The 27,398-nt window shown below is 43.8% G+C and overlaps 1 protein-coding gene across 4 annotated transcripts in view; it reads right to left on the bottom strand.

Annotated features, from left to right (window-relative positions):
* The window catches only part of LOC141073571 (uncharacterized), a 700,581-nt gene that overhangs the window by 219,024 nt on the left and 454,159 nt on the right, over positions 1-27,398 (bottom strand). For all 4 annotated transcript variants that reach the window (XM_073560887.1, XM_073560881.1, XM_073560876.1 and 1 more), the window contains exons 2-6: positions 24,322-24,465; positions 24,013-24,192; positions 23,816-23,939; positions 23,637-23,734; positions 22,773-22,860 (exon numbers count right to left, since the gene is read on the bottom strand). In XM_073560887.1, the coding sequence (XP_073416988.1) occupies positions 22,773-22,860; positions 23,637-23,734; positions 23,816-23,939; positions 24,013-24,192; positions 24,322-24,393 (562 nt within the window). In that variant the 5' untranslated portion in view covers positions 24,394-24,465. The remainder of the gene's footprint in view (positions 1-22,772; positions 22,861-23,636; positions 23,735-23,815; positions 23,940-24,012; positions 24,193-24,321; positions 24,466-27,398) is intronic.

The following is a 27,398-nucleotide window of genomic DNA, read 5'->3' as shown; positions in this document are numbered from 1 at the left end:
AGCAGGAATGGGTAGTCATCTGTAGGTCTGAAGAGTCCTGATATCCTGTCAGACACATCTTTAATTTTTGCACCTGGAAGACAGCACATTTCTCTTGAAGTTATATCCGGTCTGCAGATAGCGGCCTCTGTTCCTCTCAACAGGGAATCCCCCATGACCACCACTCTCCGTTTCTTCTTCACAACATTTTTCTTTCTCCATCCAGGAGGACTCTGAAGGCGTACAAGGTTGCTGTTTGTTGGCAAAGTCTTATCCTGATGTATTTCTTCATCATTTTCCTGCGTGAGAGCCTGGTACTGGTTTCTGAGCAGTATGGGTGCTGACTGCCTCCTGATCCTCCTGCTTCTCTGGGTCACATGTCTCCATTCCTCTGTTTCTTCAGGTGCACTTCGAATTTCTTCTCTTTCTGTAACATGAAGAGATAATTCTGCTCTGTCCAAGAACTCTTCACCTTCCTTAATGATCTTCAACGTAGCCAACCTCTCTTCGAGATTTTGCAACTTTTCCTCCAACAGGGACACAAGCTTGCATTTGTGGCATGTGAAGTTTGGCTTTTCCACTGGTAAGTCTGTGAACATGTAGCAAGAAATGCAGCTCACCAAATGGCTCCTGGCCTCTTCCATCTTGAGATTTCTTAAAAATGATGAAAGATGAGCCAAAATTTGCGCGCCGATAGGCGCTTGGTTTTTCCGATTTCCTCTTTTCAGCTGCAACGGCCAAAACCCAGTGATCGTTGAGCTCGCGGAGACTCTTCACTTATCCCAGAAGGCACTGGGAATATGCAAATGATCTCCTCAAGACTCTTCCCCTGGCAGGCACACTTGTGTACCGCAGACTGTGAGTAAAGCTTTGGAACTGCAAGCTCCGGTGTCCTCCATTCATTCTTGTGCCAACCCACTCAGCACCGCTACATCTGGGTACCATTCTTTACACTGCCTTTCCACAACCCTTACAACTACACTGCCTTGGGACATCAGCCCTGCCTGTGGAGGGCTATACCATCACTGCTGCACCACACCATCTGTCCCAGAGGATCTGTCTGCAGCGTCGGCTTAACACCTCCCTTGCCGAGCACCACAGGTGGCGTCACGAACTATTAACTACACATACATTCCGCCATTGACTTGGGCGCCCAGGGCCACGGTCCGGGTCACCGCTGCTGTGGCACATTCCCCTGACACTGGCCCGGTACCGGGTACCCCACGGACCTGGGAGGGCAACCCATTAAAATTAACCTACCCTTAAAGTTATAGACTGTTTATGTCTTTGTCAGCGGGCAAACTTACAAAATCAGCAAGGGATCAAATTCTTACTTCCACCACTGTACTACATCGGTTTCATGAGGTTTGTACCATGATTATCCCTCTTTCTTCATTTGCGGCTGCTGGACAGGATGAAAACATGTGTGGAATTCCTAACAAACAGGCAACCCTCACATGTATTCAGCCTGTCTAGCAGCCGCAAATCATGCAGCCGCAAATCATGCAGCCGCAAATCATGCAGCTGCGTCAGCAAACACTAAATCTCCGAGCACGGCAAAATACTCGGAGATCACCTGAGCATGCTCGGGGAAACCCGAGCAATGAGTATACTCACTCATCACTAGTAATGAAGTCTATATTTTTTTTTTCTGTTCTTGCTCTTTCAGGCTTTGATTTTCTGTTTATTGTTATATTATGCTGTTACAAAATTAAAAAAAACTGAATTAAAAAAAAAAAAAAAAAAAAAATGGCTACTTTCCTGTGTGAGTTTTCTGATGTGTAATAAGATTTGTTTTCCGATTAAAATATTTCCCACATTCTGAGCATGAAAATGGCTTTTCCCCTGTGTGTATTTTCTGATGTCTAACAAGATGTGATTTTGTTGTAAAACATTTGCCACATTCCGAACATGAATATGGCTTCTCCCCTGTGTGAATTCTCTGATGTGTAACAAGATTTGAATTATCTGTAAAACATTTCCCACATTCTGAACAAGAAAATGGTTTCTGCCCTGTGTGACTTATTTGATGTGCAACAAGACTTAACTTATATGTAAAACATTTCCCACATTCTGTACATGAAAATGGTTTCTCCCCTGTGTGAATTCTCTGATGTATAACAAGATTTGAATTATCTGTAAAACATTTACCACATTCTGAACAAGGAAATAGGTTCTGCCCTGTGTGAATTCTCTGATGTGTAACAAGACTTGAATTATCTGTAAAACATTTCCCACATTCTGAACATGAAAATGGTTTCTGCCCTGTGTGACTTATTTGATGTGCAACCAGACTTAACTTATATGTAAAACATTTCCCACATTCTGAACATGAAAATGGTTTTTCTCCTGTGTGAATTCTCTGATGTATAACAAGATTTGTTTTCTCTGTAAAACATTTCCCACATTCTGAACAGGAAAATGGCTTCTCTCCTGTGTGACTTCTCTGATGTTTAAGTAGTAAGGGTTTCTTACTGTAACGTTTCCCACATTCTGAACATGAAAATGGCTTTTCTCCTGTGTGATTTTTCAGATGTGCTATAAGATGTGTTTTCTGATTAAAACATTTCCCACACTCTGAACATGAAAATGGCTTCTCCCCTGTGTGAATTCTCTGATGTCTAACAAGACTTGATTTCTCTGTAAAACATTTCCCACATTCTGAACATGAAAATGGCTTCTCCCTTGTATGCACAATCTGATGTCTAACAAGATGTGATTTATTTGTAAAATATTTCCCACATTCTGAACATGAAAATGGTTTTTCCCTCATGTCAGCTATTTCATGGTGAACAACCCTTCTGTGACTTTTGTTTTGCATATTTGTCTTTGATGGAGCAGAGAAAAGGACCTGATGAAAAGGATCAGAGGACAGATTTTTTCTGCTGAGATCTTGAGGTGTATCTGGTATAATGACGTGTTCTTCACAGGTATTGGGTGTGATGCTATCATCTGCTGAAAAATCTGAGAATGTCAGACGTCCTTCTGAGCTCCTGGTACAGTCATCTGCTAAGAATAAAAAATGATTTGATTATTTTTCATTAACACTGCATTGGAACTATATTACTAATCATATTATATAATTTATAGCATTTTCATGCAAACTGCAATACAATTCAATTATTGACAGACTAAGACAATAGACCACAAGGAGGGACTGAGATTACAGTATTAGGTCACCAGGTTATGTACTTACAAATTTTCGCTACTCTATTATAGCCATCTTTTCAGTTCATGTTTCCCTATGTCTGTCATGAATCAGATTCTGTTACATGTTCAGAAGAGACTCATAAAAGGGATCTGTAATCAGTCTTATTAGGAGATTCCTTCTCATACATTATCTGACAGGTACAAGCATTGTCGCACAGAGCAAAGCACATTGTAGGAGATTGGTCATGTACACAAGTTATGGCTTTTGAGGAAAAGAAAGGTTTTTTTTTAATATATTTGTATTGATGCAATTAAACAGTGGATACAAGATAGGAGAACAAGTCCTTCATATTTTCATATAAAGAGTGGTTAAAAGTTTACATACCTCAGCAGAATTTTTGCTTTCTTGGCTTCTCTTCAGAGAATATGAATGATAACACTAAAACTTTTTCTCCAATCATGGTTACTGGTTCGGTGAAGCCATTTATTGTCAAACTACTGTGTTTTCTCTTTTTAAATCATAATGACAACCCAAAACATCCAAATAAGCCTGATCAAAAGTTCACATACCCTGGTGATTTTAGCCTGAAAACATGCACAGAAGTTGACACAAATGGGTTTGAAGGGCTAGAAAAAGGTAACATCCTCACCTGTGACCTGTTTGCTTGTTATCAGTGTGTGCATAAAAGCTGAGTGAGTTTCTAAGATCCAGACAGACTCATGCATCTTTCATCCAGCCACTGATGTTTCTGGATTGTGAGTCGTGGGGAAAGCAAAAGTATTGTCATCGGATCTACAGTAAAAGGTAGTTGAACTGTATAAAACAGGAAAGGGATACCAAAAGATATCCAAGGATTTGATAATGCAGTCAGCAGTGTTCAAACTGTGATTAACAAATGGGGCTCTGAAAAAAACGAAACAATGGTCAGGTAGACAAACAAAAATTTTTTCCACAACTACTAGGAAAATTGATCGGGATGCAAAGAAAAACCCACAAATAACAGCTGAAATACTGGACTCTCTGAGAACTAGAGATGTGGCTGTTTCAAGATGCAAAATAAGAAGACCCTTGAAGAAAAATGGGCTGCATGGTCGAGTAGTCCGAAGAAAGCCATTACTGCGCAAATGCCACGAAAGTATCTCACCTAGAATATGGAAAACAGCACAGAAACAAGCCTCAAAATTTCTGGAACAAGGTAATTTGGAGTGATAAGAACAAAATTGAACCTTTTGGCCACAACCATAAATGTTATATTTGGAGAGAGGTCAACAAGGCCTATGATGAAAGGAACACCATTCCTACTGTAAAGCACAGAGGTGGATCGCTGATGTTTTGAGGATGTGTGAGCTACAAAGGCAAAGGAAACTTGGTCAAAGGAAAGATGAATGCAGCATGTTATCAGCAAACACTGGAAGCAAATTTGCAATCATCATCCCGGAAGCTGCGCATGGGACATACTTGGACTTTCCAAAATGACAACGATCCAAAACACAAGGCCAAGTTGACCTGTCATTGACTACAGCAGAACAAAGTGAAGGTTCTGGAGTGGCCATCTCAGTCTTCTGACCTCAATATCATTGAGCCAATCTGGGGAGATCTCAAGCATGCAGTTCATGCTAGACAGTCCAGGAATTTACAGGAAGTGGAGGCTTTTTGCCAAGAAGAGTGGGCAGCTTTACCATCTGAGAAAATAAAGAACCTCATCCACAACTACCAGAAAAGACTAGAAGCTGTCATTGATGTTAGAGGGGGCAATACACAGAATTAAGAAATGGGGTATGTGAACTTTTGATCAGGGTCATTTGGATGTTTTGTGTTGTCATTATGATTTAAAAAGAGAAAACGCAGTAGTTTGACAATAAATGGATTCACACAACCACTAACCATGAGTGGAAAAAAAGTTTCGGTGTTATCATTCATATTCTCTGAAAAAAGGCCAAGAAAGCAAAAATTCTGTTGGAGTATGTAAACTTTTGAGCACAACCATATGTCATGCAAGCTAATAGAAACATTTGCTGAATATAGGAGCACCAGGGGATCTGAAAGTGTATTTAGAGCAGTGTCCTCTGCAAACATACCGTATATACTCATGTATAAGCTGAGCTTTTTTAGCACATTTCTTTGTGCTGTAAACGCCCCCCTCGGCTTATACATGAGCCATTGTCCCAGAAAGATGGTGGGGGAGGGGAGCGGTGGGTCACAGAGGCAGGAGTTAGCGGCTAAAGCCTGTGCCCGCTGCTAAAGAAACATGAATATTCACTGCGCTGGCAGTGAACAAACATTTCTCTTATAGCGTGCACAGTTGCAACCGCCGGCTTCCAGCACACATCCTACTTACAATTCCTGCGCGCCCTCACTGCATCTCGTTTGTTCTGGCGCCAGCAGCTCCTCTGGCCAAGCGATCACGTGACCCCGCTCATTAAGGTAATGAATGTTCACGCCTCGCCACTCCCATAGGCGTGGAGTGAATATTCATTACATTACTGAGCGGGGCCACGGGATCGCTCGTCAGGAAGAGCAAATGACGCCAGAAAGAGATGCAGTGAGGGCACGCATGAAGTATGTGTTTTTTTTTTGTTATAGGAACCATGCATACAAGGATAGGGGATAAGGATCCATGCATACAAGGACGGGGATAAGGAGCCATGCATACAAGGATAGGGGATAAGGAGCCATGCATACAAGGATAGGGGATAAGGAGCCATGCATACAAGGGTAGGGGATAAGGATCCATGCATACAAGGACGGGGATAAGGAGCCATGCATACAAGGATAGGGGATAAGGAGCCATGCATACAAGGGTAGGGGATAAGGAGCCATGTTTATAAGGATAGGGTACAAGGAGCCATGCATACAAGGATAGAGTATAAGTATCCATTCATACAAAGACAGGGACGGGGGAGCCATGCATACCAGCATAGGGGTGAGAAGACAATGCATACCCGGCTTATACTCGAGTCAATAAGTTTACCCAGTTTTTCTTGGCAAAATTAAGTGCCTCGGCTTATACTCGGGTCGAATTATACTCGAGTATATACGGTAGTTATCCATCCCTGGTTCTTTTGTTGATCACTTTGCCTTACATTGGTGCTTGAAAGTTTGTGAATCCTTCAAAATATTTTCATACTTCTGCATAAATTTTACCTTAAACTACATCAGATTTTGACACTAAGGTTGTGTGCACACGGTGCATTTTTGGAGTGTTTTTTCCACACGGAAATGGCCCAAAAAGCTATGGAATCCATATACCAGCTATGTCAATAAGAATCATGAAGTGCTGTCCACATAATCATTATTTTTCCTGTCAGGATTTGTGTTGCTTTTAAATCTGCAGCATGTCAATCCTCTGTGTGTTTTTGCCTCATTTTTCACTCATTGACTTTGATTGAGTCACTCAAATAAGCAGCAAAAATGCAGGTATAAAAATGTTTGTAAATTTGCTGAATTTTTTTCTGCATTTTTACTGACTTCCTATGGTGTTTACCAAGCTATCGTCTGTCTGACAGCGCAATAAACACCAGCAGCTCTGATCAGAGCACTGCGAGGTCATGCTGTCCGATGTCAAAGTTACCCTGCAGCTGTGAATGTGTCCTGCGGTAAAAAGCTTACAGCTGGTCACAGGCGTCAGCTGATGAGAGACCACTACTCCCATCAGCTTACTCCTGCTGTCGCTAATAACAGGGAAAGCAGAAGCTGCTGATGAGTGTAGCTATCACCCGGCGCCTGGCCTCAAAATAAAAAAAAAGATAAAATAAATAAGTACTTAAAAAAAAACAAAACACAGTATACTCACCTTCATCTAATCCCTCAAGCTACTGTAAAAAGTGTGACTGCTCTCAAAGTCATCAGGATCGTAGTGGGACATTATTATACATTTTTATAGCGCCATTTATTCCATGGTGCTTTACATGTGAAAGGGGCAAATATAGACAAGTACAATAAACATGAGCAAAATAGGCACACACAAGTACAGAAGTAGAGAGGAGTGAGAATACATTAGGAGAGGGTAGAGTTGGTCATGCGGCAGTTCAGCAGACTGAGGACCACTGCAGGTTGTAAGCTTGTTGGAAGAGGTAGGTATTCAGGTTCCTTTTGAAGGTTTCTGTGGTAGGTGAAAGCCTGATGTGTTTGGGTAGAGAGTTCCAGAATATAGGGGAAGCACGGGAAAAGTCTTGTATGCAGTTGTGGGAAGAAGAGATAAGAGGGGAGTAGAGAAGCAGGTCTTGAGAGGATCGAAGGTTGCATGTAGGTAAGTACCGGGAGACCATGCCACAAATGTATGAAAAAGACAGGTTATGGATGGCTTTGTATGTCATAGTTAGGGTTTTGAACTGGAGCCTCTGGACAATAGGAAGCCAGTGAACGGCTTGGCATAGAGGAGAGGCTGGGGTATAGCGGGGAGACAGGTGGATTAGTCGGGCAGAAGAGCGTAGGATGGATTGGAGTGGTGCAAGAGTACTAGAGGGGAGGCCAGAGAGTAGGAGGTTGCAATAGTTAAGGCAGGAAATGATGAGGGCATGCACTAGCGTTTTTGCGGTTTCAAGGAATGCACGGATCAGGTAAATATTATTGAGTTGGAGTCAGCAGGAGGAGGCAAGGGCTTGAATATGTGGCTTGAAAGAGAGGGCAGAGTCGAGGATCACCCGAGGCACCGAGAGTGCGGGACTGAGGAAAGTGAGCAGCCATTGACATGGATGGATAGGTCTGGTGGCGGGGTAGAGTGAGGTGGGTGAAAGATGATGAATTCTGTTTTGTCCATGTTCAGCTTTAAAAAGCGAGCAGACAAGAAAGCTGAAATAGCAGCTGTTGTGAATTCCCTTGCTCGGACATCTGAGCCGGAGCTCCCTCTGTTGGTTACTGGGAGTAGTGGAGCTGGCCAGTTTGATGGAAGTTTGCCACCTGACGACGATGATTGGGAATCTGGGATTACTGGCTGGGAGCATATAAGTGAGCAGGCTTCCCTTAGTGGTTGCTGGTGATTTTCTCCTTGTGCATTTTGAGTTCTTCTGTCTCCTGCCTAATTTGCATGGTTCAGTTAAGTGATTCTTTTGCTAATCCTTTGCATCTAATCTGGTTGTGCCTTTTTTTTACTTTCTGCTTTGTTGCGAGAGTTCAGCCTACTCCCTGCTGGGGGCAGCGCTGGGCCCCGCTTCATATGTTACAGCTTGTGTCAGTTTGTTCAGTCTCCTGTTACAGTCATATGTAAAAGTCTGGGCACCCCTATTAATGTTAACCTTTTTTCTTTATAACAATTTTGGTTTTTGCAACAGCTATTTCAGTTTCATATATCTAATAACTGATAGACTCAGTTATATTTCTGGATTCAAATGAGGTTTATTGTACTAACAGAAAATGTGCAATCTCCATTTAAACAAAATTTGACCGGTACAAAAGTATGGGCATCCTTATCATTTTCTTGATTTGAACACTCCTAACTACTTTTTACTGACTTCCTGAAGCACTAAATTGGTTTTGTAACCTCATTGAGCTTTGAACTTCATAGCCAGGTGTATCAAATCATGAGAAAAGGTATTTAAAGTGGCCACTTGCAAGTAGTTCTCCTATTTGATTCTCCTATGAAGAGTGGCATCATGGGCTCCTCAAAACAACTCTCAAATGATCTGAAAACAAAGATTATTCAACATAGCTTTTCAGGGGAAGGATACAAAAAGTTGTCTCAGAGATTTAACCTGTCAGTTTCCACTGTGAGGAACATAGTAAGAAAATGGAAGAACACAGGTACAGTTCTTGTTAAGCCCAGAAGTGGCAGGCCAAGAAAAATATCAGAAAGGCAGAGAAGAAGAATGGTGAGAACAGTCAAGGACAATCCACAGACCACCTCCAAAGACCTGCAGCATCATCTTGCTGCAGATGGTGTCACTGTGCATCGGTCAACAATACAGCGCATGCATAACGCCTTTTTGTATGACCAAACAACTCAATCTTTGTTTCATCAGTCCACAGGACCTTCTTCCAAAATGTAACTGGCTTGTTCTAATGTGCTTTTGCATACCTCAGGTGACTCTGTTTGTGGCGTGCTTGCAGAAACGGCTTCTTTTGCATCACTCTCCCATACAGCTTCTCCTTGTGCAAAGTGCGCTGTATTGTTGACCGATGCACAGTGACACCATCTGCAGCAAGATGATGCGGCAGGTCTTTGGAGGTTGTCTGTGGATTGTCCTTGACTGTTCTCAGCATTCTTCTTCTCTGCCTTTCTGATATTTTTCTTGGCCTGCCACTTCTGGGCTTAACAAGAACTGTACCTGTATTCTTCCATTTCCTTACTATGTTCTTCACAGTGGAAACTGACAGGTTAAATCTCTGAGACAACTTTTTGTATCCTTCCCCTGAAAAGCTATGTTGAATAATCTTTGTTTTCAGATCATTTGAGAGTTGTTTTGAGGAGCCCATGATGCCACTCTTCATAGGAGAATCAAATAGGAGAACTACTTGCAAGTGGCCACTTTAAATACCTTTTCTCATGATTTGATACACCTGGCTATGAAGTTCAAAGCTCAATGAGGTTACAAAACCAATTTAGTGCTTCAGGAAGTCAGTAAAAAGTAGTTAGGAGTGTTCAAATCAAGAAAATGATAAGGGTGCCCATACTTTTACACTGGTCAAATTTTGTTTAAATGCAGATTGCACATTTTCTGTTAGTACAATAAACCTCATTTGAATCCAGAAATATAACTGAGTCCATCAGTTATTAGATATATGAAACTGAAATACCTGTTGCAAAAACCAAAATTGCTATTAAGAAAAAAGGTTAACATTAATAGGGGTGCCCAAACTTTTACATATGACTGTATATTAGTATCTTTTGCTTTGCTTCGAATTCACACCAGAGTGCTGATCTCTAGCGGGGGTGAGGTCGTGTGGCCTCAGGTTTTTTGTATATCAGATGTGTTGGATTTTTTAGAGTTTTTGCGTGATTGCAGACAGTATCTTTTCTGTCCTGTCATATCTAGAGAGTTTGGGCCCATCATTTGCTCAGTCTATTTTCTGCCTATGTTTTTGTCTCATGTTGTCTCACTGACAATATATGTTTGGAGGGCTGTCTATTCCTTAGGGGATCTGCTCTGGGGCAGTTTAGATTTCACCTTTCTGGCTTTAGGCTTCGTTAGCTCTCCGGCTGTGCCGAGGCGTCTAGGGCATCATAGGAACGCTCCACGGCTAATGCTAGTTGTGTTGTTAGGATCAGGGGTGTGCAATCCGCTGAGTTACCAACCTCTCTGGTTTCCTGGTGGCTTAGCCTGTTCCTACCATCCTCTTCGGTGACCTGTTCATAACAAGCAGCCATACATTGTAGGATTTTGGTCAGTAGGGAGGTAATGTCAGGTCCAGATAGGTAGATCTGCGTGTCATCGGCGTAGAGATGATATTGCAAACCGTGGGAATTCTATGAGTTGTCCCAGGCCGAAGGTGTAGATGGAGAAGAGTAGGGGTCCTAGAACTGAGCCTTGAGGAACACCGACAGACAGGGGGCGAGGTGAGGAGGTGGTGTAGGAGAGGGAGACACTGAATATCCGGTTTGTTACACATGACGAGATCCAGGGTAGGGTCAAGTCTATGCCAAAAGAGATGAGAGAATCTTTAATAGCAGGAAATGGTACACAGTGTCAAAGGCAGAAGACAGATCCAGGAGAAGGACATAGTGTCGCTTGCTCTTGGCGGTTAGTAGGTCATTGGTGACTTTAGTTAGGGCAGTTTCAGTTGAGTGATGTGGTCTGAAGACAGATTGTAACCGGTCAAAGAGAGAGCAGGAGGAGAGGTGGGAGGACAGTTCAAGATATACATGCTGTTCCAGTAGTTTTGAGGCATAGGGTGAAGTGATATCGGGCGATAGCTAGACACAGGGGATGAGTCGAGGGAGGGTTTTTTGAGGATGGGTGTGATTGAGGCATGTTTGAAGGATGAGGGAAAACAACATTTGTGAGAGGTTGAAGAGGAGTGTTAAGGTTGGGATGAAGACTGTGGCGAAGTTAGGGATGAGGTGGGACGGGAGCTGGTCAAGCGTGCAAGTGGTGAGATGTGATCTTGACAGAAGTGTGGTAAGCTGATCTTCTGTCATGGTTGAGAAGCTGGTGTTGGAAGAACAGGGCTGAGCAGTTCTTTTGTAGTTTTTTTAATTAAATTTTTTTGTATTGGTTGTAATGTATCATTCTGGGTTATGCACAGTCAAACATTTGTATAGATGAATAACGGGTTATTGTAATGACTCCTAGGTTATCCATAGGCCTCGCAAGAGTGAGGACCTGTGAAATTTAGATCTGTACAAATAACTCAAAATGCAAACTTTTTTTTTTTCTCCCTTTACAGATATTATGATGATCGTGTATATATTGCATTGGTTATTTACAAAATGTGTACATCTGTTTGTTGTTGTTTAATAAGTAATTCTGTGTTGTACCTGTGGGCTCAAAACGCTCACTATACCCCTGGATAAAATCCCCTGACGAAGCTGCAGGCAGCAGCGACACGCGTTGGGCGTCTGTGGGCTGAGTGGTCTTCCTTGGTAATTATTATGTGATTTAACCTGTTCTCTCCCTCTTTTTTTCCCCATATGTATGGGATGGTATCTGAGATCTGCATGGCTTTCCCTGGGTATTTTACCATTATGTGAACTAGCATTGTTCTTTTTACCTGTTCATCTGCATGAGGCACAATCCTTTTTTGAGGATGTATGCATAACTGACACAAATTCATTATTTATAGTGCAAGCCATTCATTAGCTAGGTCTTAGTCCTTTTTTCATATTTTTATATGCATGGGATGGTATCTGAGCTCTGCATGGCTTTCCATGGGTATTTTACCATTATGTGAACTGTTCATCTGCATGTGGCACAGGCCTTTTTGAGGATGCATGCACAATTGATACAAATTCATCATAGTGCAAGCCATTCATTAGTCAGGTCTTAGTCTCTTTTTTTCATATTCTTAAGAGATAAGAGATACTTAATAAATCACATATAGAAATTTAATATACATTTATTGTTATTTATTATCCATTGGGAGAAAAAGAGCATTGCTGCAAATTTATGTTATTTGAATATATCAAATATACTTTGCATGTATATGTATGCTCACATCCACTTGCCCACATTGTTTTCATTGGTGTTTTTTAACTGTTTTTATTATGCACTTGGTTTTCTTGGCATTGTATGAATAAAAGTCTTTTTGCATAGTAATATTCAGCTGCGAGTGCGCTCCATTCTGTGCTTTTTCTTGTCTCTTTCTTGGTACTTTCGGCACTGTGCAGCACCCAGCTATCATTTATGTGCTACATGTTGTGGGGCCCACCTATACATACAGTGCATACCTTGTTTGATGATCGTGTACAGCGGCGTATCTAGGGGGGGCAGCCGGGGCATTTGCCCCGGGCGCAGCCAGCAGGGGGGCGCAGTCGGGCCGCCTAATGCAGCGGTTTGCAGTGTCCTCCCTGGCGGCTGCGTTCTGCCCCCCCCGGTCTGGGAGTCGGCGATTCTCTGTGCCAGCTGTCAAGCTGACAGCTGGCGCAGAGAAGGTGCGCGTGCCGGCTCCCAGGGAACAATTGTACTGGCGTCTATACAGACGCCAGTGCAATTGCAGCTCTGACCGCCGGGTCAGAGCGACGTCAGCAGCGTGATCAGGACATGTGATCACGCTGCTGACGTCACTCCCCGGCGCCCAAAGAGAACCCTGGTGGTAAGTGCTCCACTGTGGAGCTGAAGAACCACCGAAGATGGGAGATGAGAGGGAGTTAATGAGTGGAGATGGGGGGGGATTTGTAGAGGGGATGGGGGTTAATGTGTGGGGATGGGGGTTAACGTGTGGGGGAGTTAATGAGTGGGAGGGTTAATGAGTGGGGATAAGGGTTAATGTGTGGGGGATTAATGAATGGGGATGGGGGTTAATGTGTGGGGGCGTTAATGAGTGGGGATGGGGGTTAATGTGTGAGGGGGTTAATGAGTGGTGATGGGGGTTAATGAGTGGGGATTAGGTTAATGTGTGGGGGGATTTGGAGTGGGGATGGGGGTTATTTAATGTGTGGGGAGATTTGGAGTGGTGATGGGGGTTAATGAGTGGGGATTGGGTTAATGTGTGGGGGGATTTGGAGTGGGGATGGGGGATTTAATGTGTGTGGGGGGATTTGAAGTGGGGATGGGGAGTTATTTAATGTGTGGGGGGATTTGGAGTGGGGATGGGGGGTACTTAATGTGTGTGGGGGATTGGGGATGGGGGGGGATTTAATGTGTGGGGAGATTTGAGGACACAAAATGAAGAGTATGTATGAGGAAACAGTATGGGGGATTGGAGTAAAAGAACAGATTAATCCAGATCACCGCACTGCCTTGCTGGTAGGATCCAAATCCTGCGCACGGATTTGACTAGGCAGTCAATCAATAGTAGAAAAAAGGGAAGAAAGTTCCAGCGCTAGGAATGGAAAATTAAAAATCCATTTTATTGTGCCAATGCATATTAAAATTCCAGCAGGTACAGCATATCAGTCGGATGACTGCAGAACAACGCGTTTCGACGCCTCAGGTCTTAATCATGTTCATCATCTTAATCATCCGACTGATATGCTGTACCTGCTGGAATTTTAATATGCATTGGCACAATAAAATGGATTTTTAATTTTCCATTCCTAGCGCTGGAACTTTCTTCCCTTTTTTCTAGTATGGGGGATTGGTTCAGACAGTATGATGGGTGCAGACAGTATGGGGAGCGAACTAGTTAATGTAAGTGGACACAGTATGGGAAGTGAGGGTGATGGGATGTGAGCAGACAGTATGGGGAGTCGGGGGTATGTGTGAGCAGACAGTATAGAGAGTGAGGGGGTAAATATATGAGAAGACAGTATGGTGAACAGGTGGGATGTTAGAGGAGACAGTATGAGGACGGAGGGGAATAGTGTGAGGCGACAGTATATTGCAGATATTTTTATTTAGGGGCATTATAATGACATTTCTATCTTTAAGGGCATCGTGTGGAGATTTGCTGCAGAAGACCGGAGAAGATCGAAGTCTGCAGAGACAAAATGTGGATGAGAAAACTCATCATGGGGTCAGGACAAGAAGAAGAAAAGAAGGAGAATGACTCCAGAGACGACGTCATCTATAAGGTACCTGGATGTAAATGTTATTTGTGATACTGACTAATTCTCAAGTTTTTATTTATGTTAGGAACATTAAAGGGGTTCTCCAGGTTTGTGCTGAGTCTGCAGTCATTCTATGTGACTGCAGACTTCTGAATTCTCACAGTGCTCACTGAACGCTGTTAGGATTCTCTTGTGCCGGTGATTTACATACATGCGGTCACATGCTGACTAGACGTGTGTGGCCTCACTCAATGAAAATTGAGCGAGGCCGGGCACGTCTAGTCACAATGTGGCCAGAAGTATACAAATCACATACTTGTGCTGAAATGATTGTACATCGGAAAAAGGGAGAATCCTAAAAGTGTGCAGTGCATTCGTTGTGAGAATTCAGAAGCTGCAATGTCAGGATTCAGCTCTGCAGGTTCCAGTACTCATCACATGGACACTTCACTCATATGCGATTTTCATTGTTATGGTCCTGTGACAACGAGCTTCTCTTCCTGCTTCTCCCAGTTTTTTACTGAATATTGAGAGCATTGGGGAGAGCAGCTCGTGGGTACATGGCTAAGTGTGCAAGTCGCATATGTACTTGGGCGGGGGGGGGGGGGGTTGCAGAACCGAATTCATGCCCCGGGTGCCAGAAAGCCTAGATACGCCTCTGATCGTGTAAATATTGCATTGGTTATTTACAAAATGTGTACATCTGTTTGTTGTTGTTTAATAAATGAATTTAAAAAAAAATAATTCTGTGTTGTACCCCTGGGTTCAAAATCCTCACTATACCCCTGGATAAAATCCTTGAGGGGTGTAGTTTTCAAAATGGGATACGTTTGTGGGGTGTTTCCACTGTTTAGGCACATTAGGGGCTCTCCAAACCATTCCACCAAAGTCTGCGTTCCAAAACGTCACTCCTTCCTTTCTGAGCCCTGCTGTGAGTCCAAACATTAGTTTTCCCCCACATGTGGAGTATCTGTGTACTCAAAAGAAATTGCACAACAAATTTTCTGTTCCATTTTCTCCTGTTACCGTTGTGAAAATAAAAAATGTGGGGCTAAAAAGCATTTTTGTGGGAAAAATGTGATTTTATAATTTTCACAGCTATGTTATAAACTTCTGTGAAGCACCTGGGAGTTCCAAGTGTTTACCACACATCTAGATAAGGTCCTTAATGGGTCTAGTTTCCAAAATGGGTTCACTTGTGGTGGGTTTCCACTGTTTAGGCACATCAGAGTCTCTCTAAACGCAGCATGGCGTCTGCTCCCGATTCCAGCCATTTTTCGGTTCAAATATTCAAACGATGCTTCTTCCCTTCTGAGTCCAAACAATAGTTTTCCCCCAGATGTGAGGTATTGGGGTACCCAGGAGAAATTCCACAACACATTTTGTGGTTCATTTTTCTCCTGCTATCCTTGTGAAAGTGAAAAAAAATTGCTGCTTGTTTCAATAAAATAATTTGTTTATTTATGGTGATCCCTGTGTACATAGCATAATTATTTTTCTCTTTCTTTGCTAAAAACTTCTGGCCATGTTGCAGTGCCCCTACGAAATGGTTGAAAAGGTTAGCGACGTCAACTATAAAGTCCACCAACCAGGGAGAAGGAAGCCTTATCAAGTGTACCACGTCAACCTGAGCAAGCCAAGGTCAAATAAAGAGTTCGTGGAAGCTCCCTGTTTGGAGTCCGAAGCCGACAATTGGGTTTCAAGGAGCTCCAAAAACCTTTCAAAGAGCTATGGACAGAGTGTATGATGGCGGAAGGTGCTGAGCCCCCCAAGTTTGGGCAGAAGGGTGGATATATAAGATGGCAGTTGGACCCATCATTGATGGGAGATATGCATCACGGAGGTAGTTGTCTTCAGTGATGTAACCCTGGAAGCAAGCTCCAGCATGCATGGTGCTGAGAGTGTTAAAAGGGCTTGACAAGGGCCAGGTTTACAAGTATTCCTAGAGATAGGTAGGACTGGCTGCTCACATATCCCCTCCCTGGGGTGTGGTATGGCGGATATTAGGAAGTCCAGCTGTATCATTATTGCACAATATGTGGAGATAAGAAGTAGTGATGAGCAAAAGGCACGAATAAGGGGTTGTCTGAGAATGCTCGAGTGCTAACCCAGTGTCTTCGGTGTACTCGAAAAATGTTTGAGCCGCCTTGGCTGCCTTACAAACCTTATCCGTGCATGCTCGCTCATCACTAGTAAAGAAGGCTTCCTGTGTGATGTCTCCAGACTAAGTTGGTATACTGGATACTATCCAGCCGGAGTTTCCTAGGCTATCACTAACGTGTCGTTATTTGGACTGTTTACTTTGCTTTGCCTGTACTGAAACACCGTTTATTTCCTTTGCTTGTGTCATGGTTTATAGAGTCTTAATAAACCAGCCTGGACGTTTTACTTAAACCGCTTCCTGTGTCTACCTCAAGTGCAATCGTCTGAGTAGAAACTTTACACTTCTCATATCAACTGATCAGTGAGAACAAACAGCACTCAGATGACACATAGATCTCAGATGACACATAGATCTCAGATGACACATAGATCTCAGATGAAGAGAACATTGGGGTCCTTCTCGGTTTGGATAGGTGTCCATTTTTAGAAAACAAAGTTGTGCATGATGTTCTTATTTTATAGTTAGTCAAATTGATATGAATAGAAAAAAATTCAACCATTTTTAGTCACATAATTTGTCGATCACCACAAAAATGTGTTCACTTAATTGTACCGGTTGTTACGATTATGCAAACTATGTCATATTTATTGTCATTGTTTTATGTCTTTAGTTGATCTTATAATGTACTGACATATAGAGATATCTGTATAGACCAGTATACATGTACCGCTACATGTAAAGAACAATGCTATTGAGGTTTTTGGCTTAGAAAATTCTCTTGTACATAGCAATGAAGCCTTTAGATGGCTGGTAAGGCTTCTGGTCTTCCACTTCACAGGTTACTGTGAAGAATATTGGAAATATAAATTTCATGCCAATCATTTATTTGTATCCCATTTAGTATGGGATTATAAAACCTGATTCCTTTGAATAGCAAGGGTTTCCTGTCCCATGTGAAATTTACAAACAATTAATTGAGATGGTAACATGCAGACTGCAAAAGGTTTTTTTAAGAGGCTCTTCAGGAGTCCATGAGGGAGGCGGTGGTGGTGGTGGTGGTCATTCCGAAAGAGGGAAGAGATCCGGAATTGGCAGAATCTTATAGGCCCATCTCGTTGCTGACGGATGTAAAGATTTTGGTTAAAATCTTGGCTAGCCGTTTGGAGAGTATGGTTCAAGATCTTGTTCATCCGGACCAATCCGGATTTATGGCAAATAAGTCTAAAGCGATTAATTTGTGTAGACTTTTTCTGAATTTGCAGCTGCCGTCGAACAATAGGGGCAGTAGGGTTGTGGTATCATTGGATGTGTGTAAAGCGTTTGATAGTGTTGAGTGGCAGTATCTTTGGAGGGTGTTGGAACGCTTTGGTTTTGGGCCGACCTTTATTTCATGGATACGGTTGATATATACTTCCCCGACGGCTAGGGTCAGAGTTAACGTGCAAATATGTTGGAGTTTTGCGCTTCATAGGGGGACTAGGTAGGGATGTCCGCTGTCCCCGCTACTTTTTGCTTCGGCAGTGGAGCCCTTGGCGCAGACAATTAGGAGGACGGCTTCGGTTAAAGGGTTCAGAAATGGCTTGGTAGAAGAAAAAGTATCACTGTATGCAGATGATGTGTTGTTTTTTTTGGAGGATTCCGGAGAGACGTTGTTGAGAGCAATGGATATTATTAAAACATTTGGGTCTATATCGGGATTAGAAATTAACTGGGAAAAAATCCACTGTCATGGCTGTATGATTGTGTTGTTGATTTGCCAGAGTCGGGAGAGGGTAGTAGGTTTGCAGTGTTGCGACAGTTTAAATACCTGGGCATTCAAGAGGCACTTCCGATTTCGAGCTATGCAGATTTGAATCTGATTCCACTGCTGAGTAAAGGCCCTGTCACACTAAGCGACTTACCAGCGATCCCGACACCGATATGAAGGTGTCAGGATCGCTAGTAAGTCGCTATGTGATCGCTGGTGAGCTGTCACACAGACAGCTTCACCAGCGATCAGCACAGCGATGCCGAGCGCCCGGCATCGCTTGCCATCGCTGTAAAAAATAGAATCAAAATAAAAAATATAGTTATTCTCACCTTCCGACGTCGCGTTCAGCCATCCTGCTGATGTCACGGTCTCGAGGGATAACAAAGTCTCGCGGTCATTCGTGCAAGGATCACTGGGCCCGGAGCGTGGAGAGAGGCAGGATGGCTGAACAGGACGTCAGAAGGTGAGAATAACTATATATTTTTTAATTATTTTTTACACCTGATCGCTGGTCTCCCGCTGTCACACACAGCGATGCGTGCTGGCCAGCGGGAGACCAGCGACCAAAGAAATGTCCAGAGGTTTCTTCCAGCGATCAGCGATACCGGCAGGGGGGCCGCTCGCTGATCGCTGTCACACACAGCGATCTCGCTGGTGAGATCGCTGTTACGTCACAAAAGTTGTGACTCAGCAGCGATCTCGCTACCGAGATCGCTTAGTGAGACGGGGCCTTTAGTTTAGGAGTAAAGTAGGGGCGTGGTGAAAACTGTATATTTCAGTAGTGGGAAGAATTAATCTGATTAAGATGATTTTGATGCCCCAACTGCTGTACATCTTGTACAATGCCCCTTTCTGGTTCCCTAGGCGGTGGTTTCGTACTATTGACTCTATATTTAGGATCTTCTGTGGTGAAAACAGCAGCCAAGGATCAGTCTTGAGATATTGCAGAGGTCCAAGCATGGAGGGGGACTGGCGCTTCCAAACCCTTGGATTTATTACTTAGCTGCTCAGGGCCAACAGATGAGGGGGTGGAGGGATGTGTCTGGAGCTGGTTCAATACAAAGGGTCTTGGTCCAGGTGATGGGGAGGGATCCCTAGGTTCAGGGGTTAGAGGCAGGAAGTTTTAGGAAGTTAGGTTTGATGTACCCTACTTTAGCGCTGATACATAAAGTCGGGGAAGCAATTATAAAGATTAGCTGTTTGGAACACTTGACAAATTTTTCCCCGATATGGCAAAACGAGACTCTACCGGAATTTGTTAAAATGGGAGAATTTAAAAATTGGATGAGACTGGGAATACAGAACATGGTTCAGGTGCAGGACGTGCAGGGACTGGTGCCCTTTGGAAAGTTGCAGGAAGATTATGAGCATGCTTATTTTATGCAGAGTAGGACGATGAAAATAGAGATTCACAAGGACATATCGATTGATTACTGTATGTCTGTGCAGAGGGGGGAAGAAAAGGGGTAGTGTCGGGCATTTATAAGGTTCTAATGAATACTTTTTTAAATAATTGGGACGAAGACTTGGGTAGGATAGAGGAAGAAAAATGGGAAGTGATTATTGAATATATACCCCAATTATCGCTGAGTGAACCGGGCAGACTCTCGCAGATATATGTACTCCATAGAGTATATAGGACTCCTGAACGGCTGTCTAGAGCAGGTCTGAGACAGACTCCTGAGTGTCCTTGGTGCTGAATGGAGGGGGGCTGGAATTATTCATATGTTATGGCAGTGTCCAAATCTGAACCCATATTGGACAGCGGTGCTTAATGCCATAGGAGGAGCGTATGGTTGTAGGATTGAGAGGGATCCTGTGGTGTGTATACTGGGATATGTGGAGGAGGTCCAGGTACATAATAAATAAAAGTGGCTATAGCTAGATTATTATATATTGCGCGAAAACTGATCGCCAGATACTGGATAAATGAAGATCCGCCAACATTGAGGGAATTTTTCAGACAGTCTGACTCTATTGTGAATATTAAAAAAAACATTTACGTTAAAAGAAAAGGCATAAGAACATTTGACACACTAAGGACACCTTGGGTGGAGAGAAGATGACCCTGATCTTAAGTTACACCATGCATTATTTGCTGCTCTTGTATGTAATGGGGGGAGGGGGAGGGGAAGGGAGGGAATTTCTGAAACTAATGACCATTGTTAATGTTGTTTCACCAAAAAAGAAATACAGATGGCACTCATCGGTTAAAATCTTCTTTATTCTATTTCTTTAAAACATCGGCATGTTGCTTTCATTGCGATTTTTGTTCTATTGTTTTGTACCTTGTATTTTGGTTAAATAAAAATGTATCTGATTTAAAAAAAAGGACAGGAAATCTGGCTCAGCAGGTTGTCCAGCATTCTCAAAGCCTTAAGGAGAAAGCTGGCAACTAACTCAGAAGGTGGTTAAGCCTCAAAAAGCTGTGAGTAACAGATCTCTTACCTTGAGCCAGCTAAGCTCAGGACAAAGGCTTGCTTGTAATATAGAGTTATGCTGAATCAAACGTGCAAAATAAACCTTCTAAAACATTCTAGAAACATAATTCCATAAGGAGTTATGGAGATACTATATGACCTAGCCATGCATCGTGTATACTTCCGATAACCCCAGAACATGACAAACACTCGCCTGGTTTTTGACCCATTATAGTACCCTGGGATGGAAGTAAACGTAGAATGCCTAGTAGGAGCTAAATAGCAAAGCAGTGTTTGTTTGGTCTCAGCACGTAGCAGGGGCCCGTCCAATGGAGCCAAAACTGCCTCCCTAGGATAGTCCATTAAGGACCTATAACACATCTTAGATTTAGGAGTTTTTAGCTGTTAAATGAAAGAGGAGGGGATTTAGGTCAAGCCCAGATGGCAGGAGGGCAGTGACCCAAAGGGGTAACTGCTTGTGTAAATCATGGCCTATTGCTTTTTTCCGGGGAGGTCACAACGACATATTATGCGGGGAGAAGTCAAGGAGCAGAAGGAATCACCCGCCTCCCATGTAGCAGTTCCTCCCCCACAAGCCAGGCCTTTCATCTAACTGGTAACTGACTCATATCCTCTGCACCCTTTGTACTACCACTGTTTATATTTGCATATCTGACCATTGTATATGTATAACCATTGTGTATATAGTGTTTTGCCTTGTGTACCTTTAAGGCGATTAAATATATAATTTAAACTTGGGCTGCTCTTTTATTTCAATCCACAAATTCACATGTCCGGGTTCTTGACTGAACTTTCCATGGTACAAGGGCTGGTTTCTGGCCCAAAATAATCTCGCTAATGGAGCGGGATTATATCAAACGAGAAACTGGTGGTAGTCCTACGGGGCACTGTTTCACTGTTGCTAGTAACAGGGGCCTCTCAGCCTGCCAGGGTTGTGAACGAGTGTGGTGCCACGTCAGCGGCTACGTGGGCACCTCCCCTCACTCCCCGTGCCTCCCTGGGCCCATGTAGACAAGGTCTCTGTACAACTGTGTCAAGCTGACCTTATGTGTCCCCAGGGGGTGTGGAACGTCACGCTGGTACAAGTGGGGTGGCGAAGTGGGTTCATCATATGTGATGGCAGCGGTGGGATTCTTTGTGATTTCTCTGGTGCCATCCTTCACACGTTGTGGCAGTGGTGGGATTCTGTGCGATATCTCTGGTGTCATCCTGCACAGTTACCGACACTGACATGCTTCAAAATATGTTTAGAGATATCAATCGTGCAGTGACCTGTGATGGACAGGACTGTAAATAAAGCGTTATCTCTTCTGCAGCAGCTTACAAACGTGCCGTGGATGCACGGGAGAAACATTTGTACAAAATACTATAAAAAAAAAAGACTGAAAAACTAAAGAGTCACATTTTTTGCAGAAGTTTTTGGCATTTTTACGCCAGTCTAAGGAGGGTCCATCAAAGTGGATGGAGCATAAAGAGGGCTTGCTGGTGCAGGTCACAATTCACTGCTAGGGGCATAACTTACACCCATTAGAAAAGTTGCTGCAATCTGTTCTTGACTTGGGTACCATTTCTGGCGAGGTGTGTACCACAGAGAAGTAGTGTGTGCATGCCTGAATGAATTCAGTAGAACTTACCCCACCACCCTCCTTTATTAAAGACTGGTGTGCACGGTGCCAATCTTGAGAAGATTATCCAAGACTTATTTTTTTTCTATACTCTTGGCCTAAAAACTAAACAGGCAAGTATTTGCTAACAGAAGCAATTACTTGCCTGTTGTAGTTGACGCTGGGTCATAGTGGTCACTGACCGCTCCTGCCGGTGATTTGGCTTCTCCACATCAGCCGAGCAGCTCTTCTTCTTCTGGGCTGATCTGTAGATAAGACATGCCTTCCGATACCATGGTGATTAATAGATGGCTTCCTGCAGTTAAACTATCAATCAGCATGACATCAGCAGTCACGCCCAGTCAACAAAGCAGAACGGAAGAATAGCCATATTACTAGTAAGAGCGGCCTGTGACAGCTCTGTGTCGGTAGAGATCAGCAGCAGGCACAAATGACAGGTAGGAAGCGACTACCTGAGTGATAGCACATTGTAAAAATAAAAAAAAAAAAAAGAATAGTCCCCATATTGAATAAGACCCTACATCCACATCAAAAGTTTCAGTAAACACACGAAAAACACTCTGAACATCTAAAGTTACTCTACATGCCAGTAACTTTTTAGAGCCTGTGACTTCTGTGCATTCAGTGGTCACTACTCACCTGTGCGGTTATCTGTAGGAATCTCTTTACACCACTCATCACCCCTCATATATGTCTCTGTAGTACTAATATGGGGCAGATCTTTACCCTGAAAGAAATATTCTAGAAGTTACTGACAGATGAAGATCCAGACAACATCTAATGTCTTTGATCAGCTTTATCCTGTCATCTCCACCAGATATACCGTATTTTTCGGACTACAAGACGCACCCCAAATTTTCAGAAGGAAAATGGGAAAAAAAAAATAATGTGTCAAATGGTGGTCGGTCTTGCGCTTACCCGGGGGGATCGGCAGCGCTGGTGGAGCGGAGTCACAGGGAGTGTTTGGTGGTCCGGAAATGATATGACCCAGACTGATGCGTGGGCTACTGCGACATTTTGTGAAAGTTCAGAGCCCCTGCACATCTATTGCTGCGATGCGGTGGCCCACGGGAAAATAGCCGCCGGAGGCGGGAACTATGACAACATTTTGTGAAAGCCCGGATCCCCCGCATTTCTATTGCCTCGATGCTGTGGCCTCAGGGAAAATGGCCGCCGGAGGCGGCACATGCGCAGACTGAAATCTCGGAGCCGGGATCTCAAACTGCGCATGCGCCGCCTCCAATGGCCATTTTCCCGGAGGCCACAGCATCGAGGCAATAGAAGTGTGGGGGCCCCGGGCTTTCACAAAATGTTGCCGGAGCCCAAGCATGACAGTTTAATAGAAATACATGCTGTCATGCTCGGGTTAGGAGGGCCACCGGCCAGTTCGAGCATTATGGCGCAACCCCCGTCCGAGTTATACGTCTGACTCTTCCCTTATACTGGTGGATAAAACGTTTACAGCTCATATAGAAGATCTCATGACACCTTCTCTCCATCTACCTGATGATTTTGAGGAACATTGGGATCTTCTTGTTTACAATCCAGTAGAAGAAGAGGACGGGGACATCTCTCTGGTGTTGTCTTCTTACTTGATAGAACTGTTGGAAACACATACAGGGACTGAATTCATCCGTTACATACAGATAATTATAGGCCATGTGTTTAGTTCTGTCTATTACCTGGTGATGTGAGGGGCTGGGGAACCTCCGTCTGGACGTCTTTGTACAGATCTTTGTGTCCTTCCAAATACTCCCACTCATCCATGGAGAAATAGACGGTGACATCCTGACACCTTATAGGAACCTGACACATACAAAGATACGGTCATCCCCCGCTCCCTCCATAGCGTTACTGTATAATGTCCCAGCAAAGTCACCTCTCCAGTCAGCAGCTCAGTCATCTTGTAGGTGAGATCTAGGATCTTCTGGTCATTGATGTCCTCATGTATCAGGGGGTGAGGTGGAGACCCCGTGATTGGGCTCAGGGGTCTTCCCCATCCCTCAGACACCGGGTCTTGACAACGCTCACTAGAGGTCTTCTTCACTACTGTGTAATCCTGGTTATGGAGAGACACATTAATAAACCTCAATACAGACATTTCCAGAGTCCTCACCCCTCCAGTTCTGTCCATCTGTTATTCCAATAGATAAGAATGATGTAATGTGACGTCATCAGAATCTCTCACCTCTCCAGTAAGCCGGAAGAGGATCTCTAGGGTGAGGTGTAATATCCTCTCCGCCATCTTGTCCCTGTCCATCCTTGTAGGGTCACTCAGGAGAATTCTCTTATATAGAAGATCTCCACTGAGAGGATCCGATATTGTAGGGACCTGAATGGGGAGAAGATGACGATGTAACATCATAAAGATCCCATGTAACATATCTCCGAAGCAGTTACCGGCTTTACATTACCATTGCATCCAGTCATGGCCCCATCCTGCCCCTGTAGATCACACAATCCAATTATAGCTACATAAAGAGATTTATCACAGAATATCTCCAATCCAGTACCAAAAATACAGAACAAATCTAAAAGGAAAATCTAAATTATCCGAATCTTTATTAAATATTCCATGAAAACAATATATAAAGTTATAAAGTGTCGGGAACATCCACAGAGATCAGTATGGCAGAACCAGGGACGTCAGTAACAGATAACGATAGAACACTAATATAAACTACAGATAATTGTAATCCCAGTAAATGTGATTGTCCTGAGTAAATCGTTAAAAAAAAAAACAAAAAAAAAAAAAAACAGAAAAGGGGATTAGGGTCAGGGCAGAAATAATGATACTAATGACTAAAAAATGAATAGAAGAGCGGACACAGAGGTCCAATGCAACAGACCCTGCGGTCACGTGCACTGGGTCAGAGATATCAGGATCTACATAAAAAAGGAAGGATGTGGAGGATATTAACCCCATATACAGGAGTTACCCATTACAGGTAGTAGAGTGGAACTGGAAGAGAAAAAAAAAAGGAGGGGAGGGGGGCAATATTGAAAAGACCATACAAAGAGAGAGAGAATTAATGAAAGGTTTGTCACGCTGCTGCTATGCAGGTAGACACAAGCTCCACTAGATGGCAATAGCAGGGAAGAAGACTGCACACAGCATGAGCAGACCTGCAGCACAGCAGCGAGGCTACCAACAGATGGCAGCAGAATAGTGAAACAAGCCGGGTCGATATTAGTCTGTAGCGCAGTACCAAAGGAATAAAACACAGAGTCAGAAACAAGCCAAATGGGTCAGTACCGGTCAGGAGCAGATATGCCAAAGACGTGAGACAAATAGCAGGTCAGGGTCCAAGTCAAGTCAAATACCAGTGAGTCCAACACATGAAAGGGGGAACACAGAGTCAGGACCGGAAGAGGGGAACAAACAGGCACAGGCAAAGTAAGCAATAGCAGGAGGACACATCAGGGTATACACGGAGTCAGCTACTCACGCCGTAGGCAAAAACTATAACTGACATCGCCTGCAGGATGCAGTGGAGAGAAATGGCCAGCATCAAGCCAGAACGAGACAGATAAAAGTTAACCCTTGACATGAGGAGACCGGGAAAGAGAGACAGAATACAAAACCCAGCCTGGATCATGACAGTACCCTCCTCTCAAGAGGGGGCGCACTGGACCTCCAGGCCTCCCAGGATAACGAGCGTGAAAGGCCCGAACCAAGCGATCAGCATGGACAGATCGCGTCGGGACCCATGATCGATCCTCAGTACCGTGACCCCTCCAGTGAATCAAATACTGAAGTGAATGGTGAACCATACGAGAATCCACATTCTGTTCCACTTCATACTCAGTCGGACTATCCACAGAGACAGGTGGCGGAAGGGATGGCGACCCAACAAAGGAAGGTACAAATGACTTAAGGAGGGACTTATGGAACACATTCAACCGTATGTTCTTGGTAGACAACCAAACTTCATCTCCTACTAGAAATACCGGCCCTAAAGACTGTTGCTTGTCCGCAAAATGTTTATGTTTGCCCTGAGCTGCCCCAATGTTCCTATTGACCTCCCTCTATACCTCCCCCAACCGCTGAATAGACGAATCAGCCCCTAGACATGCCGAATCCAGCCTGGAAAATTCACCAAAATGGGAGTGAAAGCCGTAGTTACAACAAAAGAACGGAGAGGTGCCAGTGGACTGATTAATCCGATTATTAAATACAAACTTAGCCACGGGCAATGAAGAACACCAATCATCTTGTTGAGACGTGACAAGACACCACAAAATTTGTTCAAGTGACTGATTAGTCCTCTCTGTCTGACTGTTGGTCTCGGGATTGACTGTTGGTCTCGGGATGATAGGCTGAGGAGAAAGTCAAGCTATTACTCAACCTTTTACAAAAAGCCCTCCAGAATTTGCACACAAATTGTACCCCTCTATCCGAAACCACACTCAGAGGCACACCATGTAACCACACCACGTGCTCAACAAACAACTTAGATAGTGTCTCTGCATTAGGCAGACTTGCCAAAGGTACAAAATGCACCTGTTTACTGAATCTGTCAACCACAGTTTTGCCATTGGAAGGAGGGTGATCAGTGATAAAGTCCATGGACAAATGAGTCCAAGGTCTATCCGGAATTGGCAATGGTACAAATTCCCCGGCTGGCCTGTTACTGGAAGCTTTAGGTGCCCTAACAGCCTGGTGCAGAGGGTCCTAACAGTGTAATAATCTGCTGGGCACTCTCTCTTCTCTATTGTGTACTTTTTTGAGATGGAAAAAATGAGGAGAGCATCAAATAGGGGACATGGCCATGGTGCTGCTTGTGGTGTTGTAGCTGCTACAGAGAGAGGACATGTTCATTCTGTGCCTGATAAGTTCCCAAATGAAACACATTTCACTGGTGGATGCAGGCAAGAGGATGTTTTGCGCAATTTCGTAGGTCCGAATACAGCTGGGTGAATTGTGAAGTCCGAATGTGTTGGGGCAGTTTTAGATTGGATGGCCGAGTGTCAGTTCCTTAACATTATCGTCCACCAGGTTCCCTGCTGAAAGAGCAGAGTTGGCACCTGGTGCCCATGGTCAACTGGTTTCCACTTCACCCATTTGAAATTCAGCCAAGCAGTCTGCCCCCAAGGCATGCAGCAGTCACTTATGCTTATTGATGACTCCGCTGGCTGGGGTTCCATGGGCCATCTACCTGACCCTGCCCGACAAGTTAAAGAGAAGATAACCAACCACTTGTTCAGTTGGAGGAGGAGTATGTGGGAGGGTTAGTGCATACAGTCAGAGTACCACCGCAGCAC

This window comes from Dendrobates tinctorius, unplaced genomic scaffold (genome assembly GCF_039654945.1).
Source record: "Dendrobates tinctorius isolate UK_male_01 unplaced genomic scaffold, ASM3965494v1 ptg000014l, whole genome shotgun sequence".
In the NCBI taxonomy this organism is placed as follows: domain Eukaryota; kingdom Metazoa; phylum Chordata; class Amphibia; order Anura; family Dendrobatidae; genus Dendrobates; species Dendrobates tinctorius.
Note: the sequence above shows the minus strand (reverse complement) of the source record. Positions and strands in the feature narration are given on the sequence as shown.